This window comes from Cebus imitator, unplaced genomic scaffold (genome assembly GCF_001604975.1).
Source record: "Cebus imitator isolate Cc_AM_T3 unplaced genomic scaffold, Cebus_imitator-1.0 Scaffold80, whole genome shotgun sequence".
Taxonomy (NCBI): Eukaryota; Metazoa; Chordata; class Mammalia; order Primates; family Cebidae; genus Cebus; species Cebus imitator.
Window position 1 is genome coordinate 319,432 of NW_016107395.1, and position 19,429 is coordinate 338,860.

General features: G+C 39.8%; 1 protein-coding gene and 1 non-coding gene across 4 annotated transcripts in view; one reads left to right on the forward strand and one right to left on the reverse strand.

The window, feature by feature from the left end:
- The window catches only part of TTC33 (tetratricopeptide repeat domain 33), a 28,864-nt gene extending 10,534 nt beyond the window's left edge, over positions 1 to 18,330 (reverse strand). The window contains exons 1-2 of one of the 3 annotated variants that reach the window (XM_017533121.1): positions 18,182 to 18,330; positions 9,609 to 9,827 (exon numbers count right to left, since the gene is read on the reverse strand). In XM_017533121.1, coding sequence (XP_017388610.1) covers positions 9,609 to 9,826 — 218 coding nt within the window. In that variant the 5' untranslated portion in view covers position 9,827; positions 18,182 to 18,330. The other 2 variants (XM_037740167.1, XM_017533122.2) reach the window with 2 other exon arrangements.
- Positions 12,648 to 12,754, forward strand: LOC119471977. Its single transcript, XR_005201076.1, has one exon. It is a non-coding gene; the product is annotated as a U6 spliceosomal RNA (small nuclear RNA).
- Positions 18,331 to 19,429: the final 1,099 nt, after the last annotated feature.

Genomic DNA, 19,429 nt, shown 5'->3' on the forward strand with positions numbered 1-19,429 from the left:
AGGCTCACTTTGTCACCCAGGCTGGAGTACAGCAGCGCAGTCTTGGCTCACTGCAACCTCCGCCTCCCGGGTTCAGGCACACACCACCATACCCGGCTAATTTTTGTATTTTTGTAGAGACAGGGTTTCAACATGTTGGTCAGGTTGTTCTTGAACTCCCGACCTCAGATGATCTGCCCGCCTCAGCCTCCCAAAGTGCTGGGATTACAGGCATGAGTGACCACGCCCAGCCTAATATAACAGACTCTATCTACCTCATTTGTCCTACCTTCTCCAAGTCCTGAAGCCAGCAGACAGAAGCACAGAAAGCATGAAAAGAGGGGACAGATGTAGCATGCTGTTAACATATCAGGGGAAAAAAATGGTGATAAAAACAAATTATATCCTAAGACAAAAGTGGTAAAAATGTCAATTCACACTTTGCTCCATTCATTATTTCACATATAGAAATTATAAGAAATTCCAAGACTATGGAAATGTGAGTATGGGTAAAAAAAAAAAAAAAAAAAAAAAAAAAAAAAAAAAAAAAAAAAAAAAAAAAAAAAAAAAAAAAAAAAAAAACAAAGGCATTAGAATTCATGGTATAGTGGAGGGAACTTAAGACCTTGGACGTTTGATGTTTCAGGAGTCTCTGAAGCTTTTGAGGAAGGGGCTGAAGGTCTTTGGTCTCTAGAGCAAGGGGTGACACAGTACAGGTTCATATAGTAAATATTTTAGGCTTTGTGAACCATACAGTCTGTCACAACTATTCAACTCTACTACTGTATCCCAAAAGTCAGCCATAAACAATGAATTAAAAAATGGACATGGCTGTGTCCCAATGAAACTTTATTTACAATAATAGGCTGTAGTTTCCCAACTCAAGATCTACTTGGCCCAACCACTATTAAAAGCTTATCATATTTGTCAAATTTACTTTTTACTTCCAGTCCTATCTACTGCCCAACTCAACCAGAGGAAGTTATCGCCCCATAAAAGGCATCTGTGGTCATCACTGTGACTTGGAGGCACTAGTGGCAGAGGGTCAGAGATGTTAACGTTCTCCAAGGCAAAGAGCAAGGCTGCACAATAAAGCCATCTTGTTCTCAGCAATTTTCCCCAAAATACCACTGGCACATATCCCATCCCAACCCCACAAAGCTGCTTATGTTCCTAAGCTTAAGTTGTCCCAAGTACAAAATAAACTAAGAGGTTCAAGGTGACAATGAGCATCACTAGTTATTTCTTTTTATTAGGCAGGTATACATGTGTGCATATACATACAAACACACATATACACACACATGCAAACACAGGCTCTCAAATTTGAGAAAAAAGAAAAATGTTCTCTCTTCTCCACTGCACTGCCTTTTATTTTGAAAACATAACCACTGCTGCCAGCAGAGGCATCATTCAATGAAATGTGCCTTGTTGCCAACAAAGCATATAAAGGTTTAAAGGAACAACTGAGCTGTTTTCCACTGGCTAAACACAGCAAGAAATGGTGGGCATTTACTTCACTATCATCAGCTTGTTCAATTCTTCCCCCTTCTCATTTCTCTTTGGTTTACTTCTCTTGGCCTGCAAACAAAGGGTGGCACCACTTAGTTCCTCCATTTTTAGATCACAGGAAATTTGGCACCGAACAAATCAATAGTCTCTCATAACTTCTACAGCATATCTCTTAATTCAACTTCACTTTGGAACAGACTGAACAGACACAGCCCTACTGCAGCTGTTGGATAGGAAGCATTAAAAGATAAAAACTTGGTTTAAAGTCACTGTGGTTAATAAATGACTAAAGTCTGATTCCGCCAGTTTAAGGACAACCTCAACAGTATGCAACTGAACTAGCACAAGGAAGGAAGCAAAGGGAACAGTTCCATGGGCTACAATAGGGCAGGATGAGATAATTCCCTACACTGAGGTAAAGAACAGCTGGCAATCAAGCTAAATAAGTTAGATAGTACACTCATTTACCAGATAGAAATGTCACAGTGTTTAGCTACTTTACTCCCAATTACATTTCTAATTTATTATGGCTTTAAATTTAATGAGCTATATAGTTAACAGCTTATTCACTTTATAAATATTTACTGGGCCCCTACTCTGGAACAGGTAGAATTCTTTTAATAAGTACTAAGGATACAACATTCAACAAGATATAAAAGGTCCCTGTTATCCTTCTATATCTTACTTTCTAAAGTGTAAGCATATTAGAAGGGGACAGGGAAAGAAAGACCACAAGTTAAAATACAAGTGCCATGATAAAAGACAAATGGAAGAATGTGATAGGGAGTGACCAAGTGGCTACTCAGAATGGGTGACCAGGAAAAGTCTTCCTAGGAACACATCCAAGCTGAGACCTGGGTGACAAAAAGTGGTTAGACAACTGAAAATCTGGAGAAAGTCCATTCCAGGCAAAGGGAAGAACCTTGGGCAGGACCAAACCATGTTTTGTGGAAATAAAATAAAACGAGAGAAGAAGGGAAGTGATAGGTCAGAGAGGTGGACTGAAACTATGATACAGAGAATACAATAAGCCATAGTTATGCATATGGATTTAATTGTATCTGTGATAGAGAATCCATACAGTTTGTACACAACAGTGAGACATGAATTCCTGACTTACATTTTTAAAAGATCAGTTAGGCCCTGAGGAGAAGAATAGACTGTAAGGGTATAAAAATGTATACAGGGAGGCTAGATATAAGACAACCAAAGTAATTTATGTATGAGATAACCATAGAAAAGGATAGCAGCAGTGAAAACAGAAAAGGGAAAAAAGATTTACAATACACTAAAAAGGGAAAATTAGCTCAATTTGGACTTGGTATAATGGGTTACCCGGAAAACAGAGCCTGCGGCCAAAACTTACTGGCTAAATCTTTGTTGAGTGGATAGGATCCCAGGGAATCAAGAGTGAGGGAAAAACAGAAGTAAGGCAGGACGAAAGAAGAATAAATACAAGGCCTGTGTTAAGCTGGCAACAGCTCCAGAAATAAACACAGATGATTGTTGATCTGGACAACAAAAGGAAAGGAACAAGCAAAGATTAAATAGGAGTAGACATAGAGACAAGGAAAAGCACGATAGCATGGCGGTGCAGAAGATGAGAGAGCAGTGTATTTAGGAAGAGCATGGTCACCTATGCTGAATGATGAGAAGCACATAAATGAGAATAGAGAAGTGATGACTAGATCTGACAACGTGGAGGTCATTGATAGCCTTTACAAAAGCAGTTTCAATGGATTCACGGGTACAGAAATCTGACTGGATGGTTCATCAAGAAATGGAGTTTGTAGTCCAGGGGTGGCAGAGAAATGGCACAGCTTTTGGGGAGAAGCTTTTTAAATGGATGTTATCAGGATATGTTTGCATGCCAGTGAGAAGAAACTGAGAGAAAAGGAGAAATAGAAGATATAAAAATGAGAGGACAATTTTAGAACAACATTCCTGAGAAGGCACAAAGGGAAGTGGTCTAGAGTACAAGTGGAGTGGTAGGCCTTTTATAAGAGCAGGGCACTTCATTATAATGGAGCGATGACAGATAGTATGGGTACAAATACAGTAAGGTTGGAAGATGTGCTGGTAAGAAAATAAAGTCATTCTACACAGATTGTATCTATTTTTGTCCATACAACATGGGGCAAACCACTGTTATTAAATATACTGATGCGGGTAATCTGCAGAATGTGGATCACACAGCAAGATCATCCTCAAATTTACATTGGTAGGTATACTTTTCTAGACAATAAACAAAATGCATGGTAAATTCTAATTTATATCCCTGCTTCATACACATACACACTGATTCTAACAGAAAAATTAGGCCAGTTAGCTAGACAGTCTAATATCACCATCTAGTGGCTGAAACTTTAAAAGCCAACATTTCAAAGTTGAGACCAACACAGTGACTCTTAAGAAGGTATAACCCAGTTTGTATTAATTCTAGAAAAAGACATGTGAATAAAACGACTTACAAAAATAATTACTACTACAGGAAATATACCAATAATATATAAAATCCTAAAATATTATATCTAAAGTACATTCACTTGGTGCTTGTTGTGTGCTAGGTGGCATGCTCTTTCACATGGATTTTGCTCTTTAATCTTCCAAAATTCTATGAGATATGTATCACTATTTGACCTATGAGGTAGAAATTGACAAAGAATGACTGCCCAAAGTTTGTGTAAATAGAAATGATAAAGTTGGGATTTGAATGGAAGTAATCTGACTTCAAAATCTACACTCTTAACCACTATACTCACTAAACTGTCTCTATTAAGCACCAAAATTACTTGGGGGTTGGGTAGAAGAGTAAACCAGATTTTTGTTAAAAAGAATCATGAATACTTTAAGGTAAAACTTCTGAATTTAAAAACCACTCAAGGTTGAGCATGGTGGCTCACACCTGTAATCCCAACACTTTGGAAGGCTGAGGTAGGCCCTGAGCTCAGGAGTTCAAGACCAGCCCAGACATCGCAAAACCTCATCTCTACTAGAAATACAAAACATTAGCCAGGTGTGGTGGCGCACACCTGCAGTCCCAGCTACTCGGGAGGCTGAGGCACAAGAATCACTTGAACCTGAGAGGCAGAGATTGTAGTGTGCCAAGATTGTGACACTGCACTCCAGCCGCCTGAGCAATGAAGCGAGACTCTGTCTCAAAAAAAAAAAAAAAAAAAAAGACTGCTGATTTCTGCTACTATCCTACAACTGGTGCACAAGAGTTACTAAAGAAGGCTGAGAAGACTGACAGGGTGATAAAATAATCAAGACCCCAAAATACATAATATCAGATTCGACATTTTACTGAAATCTAAATTATCTTTTCTATCAATTACCTTATAAAATAACAGCAAATTCAGAACACAAATACATCATGAGCATAAAGATATATGAAACAAATATAGAATTATTTTACATTAGCCAAGCACTCAACTTTGTTTTTTTAATCAAATTTACTGGTATGTAATTTATATACCAAAAAATGTACCCACTTTAAGCATATTTTTTGATGAGTTTTAAGAAACGTATACACTCATGTAAATACAACCACAACCATCACAATAAAGAACATTTTTGTCAATCTAAAAAGTTCTCTGTGCCCCTTTCTCAGGAAACCTACCCCAACTGATGGCCCCAGACAACTATTGATTTTTTTTGTCACTATAGATTAATTTGTCTTTAGACAGAGTTACAAAATTGGAATCAGACGGTATGTACTCTTCCTGACTTCTTTCTCTTAGTATAAAGTTTTTGAGATGACAATCATTTCTTTTTATTGTTCAATAGAATACTATTGTATGGATATACCGCAATTTATTCATTCATTCACTTGCTGATGGGCATTACATTGTCCCAGTTCATGGACACGATGAATAAAGCTGCTAGAAACATTGTTGGAACAATCTTTGTGTGGATGTATGTTTCATTTCTTCTGAGTCAGTATCTAGGAATAAAACTGTAAGACTGTACAGGAAAGTGTATATTTAACTTTATGTGAAGCAGGCCAGGCACAGTGGCTCACGCCTTTAATCCCAGCACTTTGGGAGGACGAGGCAGGAAGATCACGGGAGGTCAGAAGTTCAAGACAAGGCTGGCCTACGTGATAAAACCCCATCTCTACTAAAAATACAAAAATTAGCTGAGTGTGGTGGTATATGCCTGTAATTCCAACTACTCGGGGGCTGAGGCAGGAGAATTGCTGGTACCCAGAAGATGAAGGTTGCAGTGAACAGAGATCATGCCTCTGCAGCCCAGCCTGGGCATCTCAAAAATAAAAAATAATGAAATGAAATGAAGTAACTATTTGAAACAGCCAGTTTGCCAAGGAGATAAAGCTATTTTATATTTTCATGAGCAATGTAAAAAGTTACACTTATTCTACTTCTTTGCCAATACTTGATATTGTCAATCATTATTTCAAAAATGTTAGCGTTCTAGTAGCTATGTAATAGTATCTCATTGTGGTTTTAATTTGAAATTTCTTGATAACTAATAATGTTGAGCAGCTTTTTGTTTGCTCCTTGGCAATTCATATATCTTCTTTTGTGAAGCATCCACTCCAACTTTTTACACATTCTTTAAATGAAGAGTTTGTTTTCTCCCTACTGAGTTATAAGAGTTCTATATCCCAGAAACAAGTCCTATGTCAGATACAAGCACTGGAAATATTTTCTCCCAGTATGTGGCCTGACTTCTCATGTTCTCAATTACACCTTTTAAAAACCAGAAGTTTTCATTTGTATCAACTGACCACATTCATGTAAGTCATTTCTATATCACATATTATTTTCATTGATCCACGTATGTCTATCTTTACACTAGTGCTATAAAGGTATAACATTCAAAAATGCAGTAAGGGGTGAAATTAGTAATGTAAGTTCCCTATGTTTTATTACATAAAATTATTTTGGCTAGTCCAGAGTCTTTGCTTTTCCATATAAATTTTAGAATAAGCCTGTCAATTATCTCAAAAGGAAGCTTGCTGGGATTTTGATTGGAATTGCATTGAGTTTACAGATCAATTTTGGGAGAACTGATATATCAACAAAATACAGTCTTCCAAAATATAAGCATTGATTCAGACTGATACAGATCCATGGTTTGTATCTGTATCCCCACCCAAATCTCATGTCCAATTGTAATCCCCAATGTTAAAGGTAGGGCCTGATAGGAGGTAACTGGATCGCAGGGGCAGATTTCCCTCTTGGTACGGTTCTCATGACAGTGAGTTATTGCAAGATCTGGCTGCTTAAAAGTGTGTAGCACTCCCACCACCTTTTCTCTCTTTTCCTCCTGCTCCAGCCATGTGAAGCCTGGCTCCCCACTTTGCCTTCTGCCATGATTATAGCTTTCCTGAGACCTCTCCAGAAGCTGAGCAGATTCCAGCATTATGCTTCCTATATAGCCCGCAGAACCGTGAGCCAATTAAACCTCTTTTCTTTATAAATTACCCTGTCTCAAGTATTTGTTTTTAGCAGTGCAAGACAAACTAACACAAACACAGTGTATATTTACTGATTTATTTAGGTCTTTTAAAATATCAGCAACATATTGTAGTTTTCAACATACAGTTCTTTGTTTTGTTTTGTTTTTTGAGGCAAGAGTCTTACTCTGTCACCCAGGCAGGAGTGCAGTGTAGCAATCTCAGATCACTACAACCTCCACCTCCTGGGTTCAAGCGATTCTCTTGAGTCAGCCTCCTGAATAGCTGGGATTACAGGTGCACAACACCATGCCTGGCTAGTTTTTGTATTTTTAGTAGAGATGGGGTTTCATTGTGTTGGTCAGGCTGATCTCAATCTCCTGACCTCATGATCTGCCTGCCGTGGCCTCCCAAAGTGCTGGGATTACAGGAGTGAGCCACCATGCCTGGCCCAACATATAGTTCTTATACATGTTTTGCTGGATTTTTTTCCAAATAGTTTTAGAATTGGTAATAATACTACAAATGGTGCTTTTTTGAAAAAAGAATTCTGTTTCCAATTGTTTTATTTTACCTCCATTATTGGCTTACAAGCCTTTTATTATTTTTTAATGGTTCCCCTAGGGTCTAGGTTGGAATAACAACCCATTTGTATACAGCATAACAGCCTAATAGCTATATAATTCCATTTATCCCTTCATGCTTTCTATTACAATTGTTATATATTTTACTGCTATATAACTTTGCAAAATGTTGATGTTATTTAATGTCAATTATCTTTTTGAAGAATTAAAATTTTTTTTTAGATCAGTCTTCATACTTACCCACATGTTATGTTTACTACTTCTAGAACCCTTTCATTATTTACTTAGATACAAATTTCTATCTGGTATGATTTTCCTTCCACCTAGAGAATTTCTTTTAATATTTCTTGAAGTGCAGGGCTACTGGTAATAGGTTATCCTAGCTTTTGTTTGTCTGACAAAGTCATTTTGCCTTCATTTCTGAAAGGTATTTTTGTGGTACAAAGAATTCTATGTTGGCAATTTTACTTCCCTTCAAAACTTTAATGATGTCATTCCATTATCTTGCATAGACCTCCAGCTGACCTCAGCCGCTACACTCTGAAATCCACGGCCACATTTTCAGCAAGAACAAATATCTCACAGCTTTTCTCCACATTAACTGAAAGTAGCAGAAATAAGAACAGCTCATTTCTGAGGGGCATGGGACTCCGATGAGGAACAACTCTGACTTGAAGACCTTTCAAGGTATTGTACAAATTTCTTTAAATTACATGACAGCCTAAGACATTTCCATCCAACCTCCCCTCCCACTTCCCTCCACTGGGGATTAGACAAGCAAGCATAGCTCTCCCACACTCAGTTCCCGCCCCATGTTCTCTCATACAGTGAGTCTCCTAATGAAATCTTTGCATGTTTAATTCAGTCTTGGCATATGTTTCTAGAAGGACCCAGACTAGTAAAACTGTTCAGTTTTTTATTTCAGATAAAAAACTCACCTTGGCCTCAAACCCCTGGACTCAAGCAATCCTCCTGCCTTGGCCTCTCAAAGCACAGGGATTACAGAAAGAAGCTACCACACCCATCAAGAGTTTTTTAAAACTGAAACTGAAATCATACTAGATATACTATCTATCTATCTGTCTATCTATCTATCTATCTGATAGGGTTTCGCTCTATTGCCCAGGTGGAGTACAGTGGCCCATCCTTAGCTCACTGCATCCTCAAACTCCTGGGCTCAAGCAATCCTCCCACCTTGGCCTCCCAAAGTTCTGGGATTACTAGTATGAGCTACTGTACCCAGCCAGTTGTACTGTTCTTTAATAGATTTGAAATTTTTTCTAAATAAAAAAAGGCCTTTTCCACCAAAGATTACAAAGATACCATTCTATATTTTCTTCTATTAACTACATAGTTTTACCTTTCACAAATTTTTAATCCCTCTAGGGTCCATCTTTGTACATGGTATTAGATACAGATCCAGTTTTGTTTTCCTCTATGTAATAATTCAGTTTTCTCAACAGAATCTACTAAAAAATGTGTCTTTTCCCCACTGACTACTGAAAAATGATTTTTGGTCCCTCTTAAAAATCTAAGCAGAAAACGGATAAAAGGAATTAAAAAGTAAGAAAAAGAGAAAAGGAAAAAAGAGAAAAGAAACAGGTGCATATAGGAACAGTAAGACAACTTAGGTAAGGAAGCGCTAAAAATAAATGAAACTATTATCAAATTCCTGCAAACCAAGTCATATTTACTGAAGTATATAAGAAGTAAATGGCAAAGAATAACTAAATACCTATTTTGTTATGTATGTGCCCTCAAAGCTATTCAGGAAATGCCTAATTTACCTGGTACATAATGTCATATGCAGAAAGTGGTAAGACCACCTTCTACAGACCAACCACTTTGGGAACAACAAAAATGATGGCAAAGCAGACATAATTAGCATCCTGAAAACTATTTTACAAACTTTCATTGCATCCTGAAAACTATTTTACAGACTTTCATTTCTCAGGTGACTTTGAAACACTTTATTTCTTTGACTGATTTAGCACCTTGAATATATTTTAAAAACATGAATTTATCAAATTTGGAATCTTCATCCCATTACTGACAGTGAGCTAGAAAATGCAAGCTGTTCTCCATTTTAAAAAACTCTAAATACATACCTTTTATTTTCAGCCAAACTGGCTCCTTCGTCCTTCAGCTGTTTACTTTTCTCAGCACAGCCTTCAAGAATTTCTTTCCTACGTTTAATGGCATGAAGCCAGTTCCCTTCATCCTTGTCGACTACATCCTTCTCATCAGCAGCTTCAGCTTCAAACTGCTGGGAAGTGACCTTTGAGACCTTCTCGCCAATTTTCCTCTTCCACCCAAAGGAAGCCATTCTGGAAAATTACAAAGAAACGCCTTTAAAATTGAAACTCAGTCTCTTATAGAAGTACTCCAACCAATAGGTAAAGAATAAATAATTGGATTAGATTATCACCATTTTGTTAATTAGTGGCTCTATGCAATAGTAATCAATGACCACTAACATCACTAAGAAAGAAAAATGAACATCACACATCTCCCGATGGAAGTGGCATGCCACCCATGAAGTAAGTACTCCTACAAAACTTAACTCTGAATCAGATCAGGCCCCTACCATTTTATACGAATTATGGGATAAGGTGAAGCATGCTCAGTAACACATCAGAGATGCACATGGGAAAAAACAAAAACTAAAGAAAAATAAAGCTGGTTTCTTCAAAAAATAAACTGCCAGGAGAAAAAGAAGAGAAAGGGAGGTAACCCCTAGATTACAAGACACTAATACTAACCGGCCATGTGCAGTGGCTCACGCCTGTAATCCTAGCACTTTGGGAGGCTAATGCGGGTGGATCACGAGGTCAAGAGACCGAGGACCATCTTAGCCAACAGGGTGAAACCCTGTCTCTACTAAAAATACAAAAAAAATTAGCCGAGCGTAACTGTGCGTGTCTACAGTCCCAGCTACTTGGGAGGCTGAGGCAGAACTGCTTGAAACCAGAAAACGGAAGTTGCAGTGAGCTGGGATAGTGCCACCGCACTCCGGCCTGGCAACAGAGCGAGACTATGTCTCAAAAACAAAAAAAAAACAAAAAAAAACAAAAAAAAAGACATACCAACATAATATGTGAAACTTATTTCACTCCTGAGTCAAAAAAGCCAATGAGAGGAAAACCTGGGGTTTTTTTGTTGTTGTTGTTGTTTTGTTTTTTGAGACAAAGTTTCACTCTCGTTGCCCAAGCTAGAGTGCAATGGGGGGAATCTCAGCTCACTGCAACCTCCGCCTCCCAGGTTCAAGTGATTTTCCTGCCTCAGCTTCCCAAGTAGCTGGGATTACAGGCACACACCACCACGCCTGGCTAATTTTTGTATTTTTAGTGGAGACGGGGTTTCACCATGATAGCCAGGCTGATCTTGAACTCCTGACCTCAGATGATCCGCCCGCCTTGGCCTCCCAAAGCACTGGGATTACAGGAGTGAGCCACCCACCTGGCCAGAAGGAAACATGTATGAAATAGGAGGAATGAGAACACTGATTTGATATTTGATGATATTAAAAAATTATTGCTTTTTTAAAATTTTTTTATTTTTGAGATGGAGTTTCAAAAGCAAGCTAGTAAATACAAGAAAAAAAGAGAGAGATGGAGTTTCAATCTTATTTCTCTGGCTAGAGTACAATGGTACAACCTCAGCTCACTGCAACCTCTACCTCCTGGGTTCAAGCGATTCTTCCAAGCAGCTGGGATTGCAGGCACATGCCACCACGCCTGACTAATTTTTTGTATTTTTAGTAGAAAAGGGGTTTCACTTTGTTAGCCAGGCTGGTCTCAAACTCCTGACCTCAGGTGATCTGCCAACCTCAGCCTCCCAAATTGCTGGGATTACAGGCATGAGCCATTGCTCCCAGCCAATTGATGCTATTATTTCTTTGGTGTGATAATGGTATTGTAGTTATGTTTATAAAAAGAACCCTTAGCTTTTAGGAATACAAACTGAAATATTTCATATGAAATTATATGACATCTAGGAATTGTTTCAAAGTAATCAGTGGTTGGGAGTTCAGTGGAAGGGAAAATATAGGTGAAGTTAGATTGCTTTTAATTGATAACTAATGAAGTTGAGTGATGAGTATATAGTGTTCATCGTACTTTTCTCTTTCCTTTCATATGTGTTAAAATTTTCCATAATAAAAAGGTTTTAAAAGATTCAAACTTGGTAAATGACTTAACTCACAAAATTGTTGGGTAAATTTAAAAATAATAGATGTTGAACTGCTCTGTAAATCTGCAATGATATACAAATGTAAGAAATAAAGAGAGGATAATTGATAAAACAAAGTTAAAGGAAATCCTGAAATAATTCAACAAATATTTATTAAGAGAAGAGATTAACTGAGGGATCCGAAAATTTACTAGTATAGACAGTCTTCAAGATACTGGGAAATACCAGGAATTGTATATAAATTGTATAAAAAGGAGATTTTGATCAAATGATCAACTAGAGAAACAGAGAAAAAAGCAATGAACCAAAAAAAGAAAAGAAAAGAAATGAGCCAGAGGGCTTTATGAAACTACCAAAGAATGGGTGCTGTGGTAGTATGGGAGGAAGAGAAATGAAATCGTGAATAAGTTCTAGCAGGTATCAAAGTCTTCGTTACTGAAGCACATGGTTGAAGTGATATGTAAGTACAGGCCTACCTCAGAGTTGTTGCACAATCAGTTCCAGACCACTGCAATAAAGCGAATGTCAAAAAGTGGGTCATAGAATGTTTTGGTTTCCCTATGTGTATAAAATTTATGTTTATATTATACTATAGTCTATTAAGTGTTGTAGCATCATATCTTTAAAAATGTACATGCCTTGCCAGGTACGGTGGCTCATGCCTGTAGTCCCAGCACTTTGGGAGGCCGAGGTGGGCAGATCACAAGGTCAGGAGTTCGAAACTAGCCTGACCAACATGTGAAACTCATTTTAATATATCTCTACTAAAAATACACAATTTAGCTGGACGCGGTGGTGCGTACCTGTAATCCCACTACTCAGGAGGCTGAGGCAGTAGAATCGCTTGAACCCAGGAGGCAGAAGTTGCAGTGAGCCGAGATCACACTACTGCACTCCAGTCTCAAAAAAAACAAACAAAAAAAATTTACATGCCTTAATTTAAAAATTTTATTGCTGTGCTCGCTTCGGCAGCACATATACTAAAATTGGAACAATACAGAGAAGATTAGCATGGCCCCTGTGCAAGGATGACACGCAAATTCGTGAAGCACTCCATTAAAAAAAAAGTATATATTTTATTGCTAAGAAATGCCAACAATCATCTGAACCTTCGGTGAGTCCTAATTTTTTTACTGATGGAGAATTTTTCCTCAATGTTGATGGCTGCTGACTGATCAGGGTGGTGGTTACTGAAGGCTAGGGTGGCTGTGACAATTTCTTAAAACAAGACAACAATTGCCAGGCATGTTGGCTCACAGCTGTAATCCTAGCACTTCAGGAGGCCGAGGCAGGTGGAGAGCTTGAACCCAGGAGTTCGAGACCAGCAAAACCTCATCTCTACAAAATTTTTTTTTAAAAAACTAGCCAGGCATGATGGTACACATCTGTATGTAATCCCACCTACTCTGGAGACTGAGGCAGGAAGATCACCTGAGCCCAGGAGGTTGAAGCTGCAGTGAGCCACAGTCATGCAATGGACTCCACCCTGGCACCCTGGGAGAGACACTGTCTCAAAAAAATAAAAAGACAACAATGAAGTAATGAAGTTTGCTGCATCAACCGACTCTTCCTTTCACAAAAAACATTTCCTATGGCCTGCAATCCTATTTGGTAGCATTTTACCCACAGTAGAACTTCTTTCAAAATTGGAGTTGATACTGTCAAACCCTGCCACTGCTTTATCAACTAAGTTTATATAATGTACTCTAAATCATTTGCTGTCATTTCAACAATGTTAACAGCATCTTCACCAGGAGTAGACTGCATCTCAAAAAACCACTTTCTTTGCTCATCCCTAAGAATAAGTCTTCATCATTTTAAATTTTATCATGAGATTGCAGGAAGTCAGTCACATCTTCAGGCTCCACTTCTAATTTGAGCTCTCTTGCTATTTCCACCACATCGGCAGTTATTTCCTCCACTGAAGTCTTGAACCCCTCAAAGTTATCTATGAAGGTTGGAATCAACTTCTTCCAAATTCCTGTTAATGTTGACATTTTGACCACCTCCCATTAATCACAAATATTCTTAACAGTTATCTAGAATTAGAATCCTTTCCAGAAAGTTTTCAATTGGCTTTGCCCAAATGAATCCAAAAAATCACTATCTATGGCAGCCATAGCCTTACAAAATGTATTTCTTAAATAGTAAGACTTGAAAGTCAAAATTACTCCTTGAGTCATGGGCTGCAGAATAGACACTGTGTTAACAAGCATGAAAACAACATAAATCTCCTTGTACATCTCCATCAGAACTCTCTGATGCACTAATATTATGAAAGGAATCTTTTCTTCATGAGCAGGTCTCAACAGCAGGCTTAAAATATTCAGTAAAACATGATGTAAACAGGTCTGCCATCATCCAGGCTTTGCTGTTCCATTTATAGAACACAAGCAAAGTACATTTAGCATAACTCTCAAGGGCAATAGAATTTTAAGAATGGTAAATAGACACTGACTTCTATTTAAAGTTCCAGTTACATTAGCCCTCACAAAGGAATCACCCTGTCTTCTCAAGCCTTAAAACCAGGCATTGACTTCTCTGCAGCTATGAAAGTCCCAGAGAGGATCTTATTCCAATAGAAAGCTGTTTCATCTACACTGAAAATCTTGTTTAGTATAGCCAACTTCATCAATTATCTTAGCTAGATCTTTTCTGGATAACAACAGCATTTGTTGCTTTACTTTGCACTTTCATGTTATCAAAATGGCTTCTTAAACCTCATAAATGAAACTCTAATAGTTTCGAACTTTGCTTTGGCAGCTTCTTCACCTCTCTCAGCATTCACAGAACTGAAGAGAGTTACAGCCTTGCTCTAAATTAGGCTCCTGCTTAAGGGAATATTATGGCTGGATTGCCCTATCTAAACCACTTAAAGCTTCTCCGTATCAGCAATAAAGCTGTTTTGCTTTCTTAACATTTATGTGTTTACTGAAGTAGCACTTTCAATTTCATTGAAGAACTTTTCCTTTTCATTCACCACTTGGCTAACTGGTGCAAAAGGCCTAGCTTTCAGCCTATATTGCCTTTCAACATGTCTTCCTAAAATCATTTCTAGGCCAGACACGGTGGCTCATGCCTGTAATCCCAGCACTTTGGGAGGCTGAGGCGCACAGATCGCAAGGTCAAGAGATTGAGACCATCCTGGTCAACATGGTGAAACTCCGTCTCTACTAAAACTACAAAAATTAGCTGGGCGTGGTGGCGCACATCTGTAATCCTAGCTACTCAGGAGGCTGAGGCAGGAGAATCACTTGAACCCAGGAGATGGAGGTTGCAGTGAGCCAAGATCACATCACTGCACTCCAGCCTGGAAACAGAGTGAGGCTCCATCTAAAAAAACAAACAAACAAACAAATCATTTGTAGCTTTTAATTTAAAATGAGAAATGTATAACTCTTCCTTTCACTTGAACACTTAGAGGGCACTGTAGCATTAACTGGCCTAATTTCAATATAGTTGTGTCTCAGGAAATGGGGAGGCCTGAAAACAGGAAAAACAATGGTTGATAAAACAGTCAGAACATAAACATTTATTAATTAAGTCTGCCATTTTATATGAGCATGGTTTGTAGCACCCCAAAGCATTTGCAATAGGTAACATCAAAGGTCACTGATTACGGATCACTATAGCAGATATAGTAATAATAAAAAAGTTTGAAATATTTTTTTTTCTTTTTCCCACTGTCCTCCTGAAATATTTCAAGAATTACCAAAGCGTAGCACAGAGACATTAAATACACACATGCTACTGGACAAATGGCACTGAAAGACTTACTTGACACAGGGTTACCGTGCACTTGCAATGTGCAAAAACCCAGTATCTATGAAGCGCAATAAAGTGAAGCACAATAAAATGATTACTGTAATAACCAGAAGGAAGGTGAGAAAAAAAGTGAGGGTGGCTGTGAGGTCATTCACATGAAAGACCCATGATAATGGCAGAATTTGGAAAGGTAAGAAAATTGTGAGTCATATGTCTGAGTTCTTAATGAATATGAGAAAGTGCCAATAAATCACAGCAATCAAGAAACATATAGGCTGATATTAGGTGAACCACATGCTTTCCACAGGAACTGAGATTTTTTTTGTAAACCTGGAGGAGTAATGGATTATAAACTATGCTTGGGAACAAGGACAATGCAAACTCTCTCCCCAGGACAATCATAATAGAGGAGAACAAGTTTTCCATGTTTGGAGGTGACTATAAGTATCGTAGGGGAAGATGGCTGAAAACGGAAGTGTGGATACTATGGAACAGAAGTTAGAAGGCACACAGTGAGGACAACCTGAGAGGATATAGATCATCAGGAAGGACTCACAAGATATCAGTATAAGACAAGATAAAAGTCTTGTATTTATAATTATCCCTAATAGTAACAAGAATGATGACTACATTTTCTGGCTTCAAGATTTCAAATGAAACTTTATTTCTTTATTCATAATCTGAGGCCCCAGGCACTGTGAGGACCCTACTAATATGAAAGGAAACCCAGTGTATTTGCTGGAGGCAAATTATAATAAAATCATTGATCAAGGGAAAAAAGTAAAAAAAAAAAAAAAAACCATTGATCAGATCTGTATATTATATGAGGGGCTGTGATAGGGTGGGGAGGAAAGGAGAAAGTAAGAAACAGATTCACACATTTTTAAAAATTAGTAAGTCATTCAGACTCCAATTACCCTCCCCATCTTTCAACTCAAACCACTGTTATAAATGCTGGGAACAAGTATAGGTTAAGTCCCAAGATGGTGGCTCTCAACCATATGTTCTCAACCAATGTGTGTTCTCAACACACATTGTTGCCTCAGGTGTTTGAGCCATTCTCTTCCACAGAACCCTTGAGATCTTCTAGAGATCAGAGGCTGCATAGGACAGGACAGAATGAGGTTATGAGGGTGTGGGAGGCCTGATGGCACTAGAAATTCAACAAGTTTAACCTGAAAGAGGGGGACAAAAATACATTCCACTCAGACAAAAAGAAAAGAGTTAATATTGAGTGAAACATACAGGCAAGTTCAGGGACGGAGGGAAAGAAAAATGAGGAATTTCATGTCCCAAGCTTCCCATTTCTCCAGAAAACAGGGGCTAGTCATCTGCTCAAAGTAAAAGGAAAATAACAGATCCTCTGAGTTCTTGAGAAAAATGGGAAAGATCTAAATTAGTCAATGCGGAGATAAGAAAAAGCTGCAAGAGATAAATAGAAATACCAAACAGTAGTATTAAGGGCCCACTAGGGTGTAAAAGCATGAATCTGTTATCAAGGCCATTAGCAAAGTTTTGTATTTTTTTCAAAAGTGTCTGGAAACCACAAGAGTACAGTCAATGTCAAGACACGGTAAGTGCTACAAGAGTAAACAAAGGATCCCACGGCATCAGAGAAGGGACACTTGAGACTTCCTGGAGGACTTAAGCGTTGAAGAATAAAACCTAGCTAGGCTTTAAAAGGTGTGTGAATCCTAGAACATACACAAAACACTTTTTGCAAGGGAAAATTTAACGGTCTGTTGATTCAGATATCTTAAGTCGTATGAGTTTATTGTTCCTCTATGACTATCTGAACATGAAATTAAAACTTCTTATGAAGGAGGCTTTCCTGAGTCTAGTTAGAAGCAGGAGGTGTCAACATCCTAGATTTAACATTTTTTCACCAGAATAAGAAACCATGTGGGCAAACCACAATCACATCGGTTTTATGTTAAACTCATGAAACCAGACAAATTCAACCTTTTATACAGGATTCTATTTCATGAATGGCAAAACAATTCTAAACAACGACGCTGTATTCTACATTCCTGTACTGGTACGAGGATCCCTATAGTAGGCGCTCAATAACTGTTGATGGCTTGACATTTTGTCCAGCCGCCAGAGAGGGCTGGTCTTGGCTGCGTCTGAGGATGCAGCACCCAAAGGGAAAAACCACTACATGAACGAGGTCAGGAGGAAATCACCACAGCATCCTTCTGGGTGAAAGGAGGTTTTCGGAGGTGAGGAATCAAAGAAACGATCTACCCAAAAACGCCATCGCAAGAGAAAAACCAGCATTAGCGACTTTCCCTTCATTGGTCAACAATAATAAAAATGCTCAGAAAGGCTGCAGCGGACGTCACCCACGCGTGCAAAGGCCGCCCGGGGCCGCAGTCAACTCTCCAGCTGGGGGCGGCCGGCTCCGTCCCGCCCCTCCCACCGCGCAGGGAAGGTCGAGGCCGCGCCGCCCCGCGAAGGTGCCACAGCGGGCCCGACTCCCAGACTTGCTTGTCCCTGGAGACCAACCCTAGCGTCCAGGCTCTGCCGGATCCTGTCGGGTTTCAACTCCTATTTCCGAGGGTCCTTTCTCCCCTAACCTCGGCACCCACTCGCCTCGCTTTCCTCCACTTCTTCAGCTTCCACCGCCGACCGGGCAGCCCCAGTTACCTGATAATGCCTCCCAAGGCCCCGTGTTTACATTCCTACCCACTGGAAGGGGAAATTATCACGCCCAACTTCCTACCTGCCTGCCCTGGATGCCTGGTTTCCTAAGAAACGGGTTTGGCCTACCGCGGGGCGTCCGAGCAGTCCACGGAATCGAGCAAAGGAAAGACGACTCTCAGTCTTTCTCCTTCGCCAATCCCCTCTCCGGGACCACAAATCCCAGAAGTCACCGCGGCCGCTCCCACCGCATGACCTTCTGGGATTTGTAGTAGTGCCTCTAGCAGCAGGCCTGAGTGATCGCAGCGCAGGAGCGCGGGAAAATGAGACTGCTCCGGCTAAGGAGAGCATTGAGAGGGGCCGCCCCCGCGGTACCCTGCTACGTCGCGTCCAGTCAGTGGGGAATAAGATGAGGGAAAATTCAAAGGATTAGGATACGCTCCTGCCCCAAAGTGGTTTATAGCATAGCTGATGAGGTCGGCCAGACGCAGCAAGGCCAAACTCGGTTATAAAGAGCTCGAGGCGGCAGGGCAGGGAAGCTAGTCAGGGAGGCTGAAGTTGAACCGCAGGCTTCACGTGGGAAGTAACAAGTGAGTTGGACTGGAAAGGCAGAATTACCGCCTGAACGTAGCTGTGGGTCATGTCTTGAAAATAAATGAGCACATGTAACAAAGGTAAGCAAGACTGTTAATTTATCCAACTCTTGCCCAAAAGAAGACCCATTTTTGTAAAGCCATGCTTTCTCAGCCTCAGCGCCATTAACATTTCAAACTGGATAATGTTTTGTTGGGGGACGGGGTGTCCTGTGCATTGTAGAGTGCTTAGCTGTATCTCTGGTCTCTGTCCACGGGATGTCACAACCATAGCTGTGACAGCCAATGGTTTCCCTAGTGAAATTTCCCCTGGAAGAAAAATCATCCCCGGCACCCTGCCCCGTTGAGAACCATTGTTGTCGACCAACGACGGTCCTGAGGGTCACTGACACCCTTTAAAAGCCAAAATTATTCTCATACGAATAGGAACACGTGATTTGCCCTCTGCACAATGCACGCCCACAGTAAGAAAAATAGGCCGGGTGCAGTGGCTCACGCCTGTAATCCTAGCACTTTGGGAGGCCGAGGTTCCAGACCAGCCTAGCCAACATGATAAAACCCCATCTCTACTAAAAAATAGAAAAATTAGCCGGGCGTGATGGCACGTGCACCTGCAATCCCAGCTACTCAGGAGGCTGAGGCAAGAGAATCACTCGAACCCGAGGGGCGGAGGTTGCAGTGAGCCGAGATTGCGCCACTGCACTCCAGCCTGGGCGACAGAGCGAGGCACACTCTCA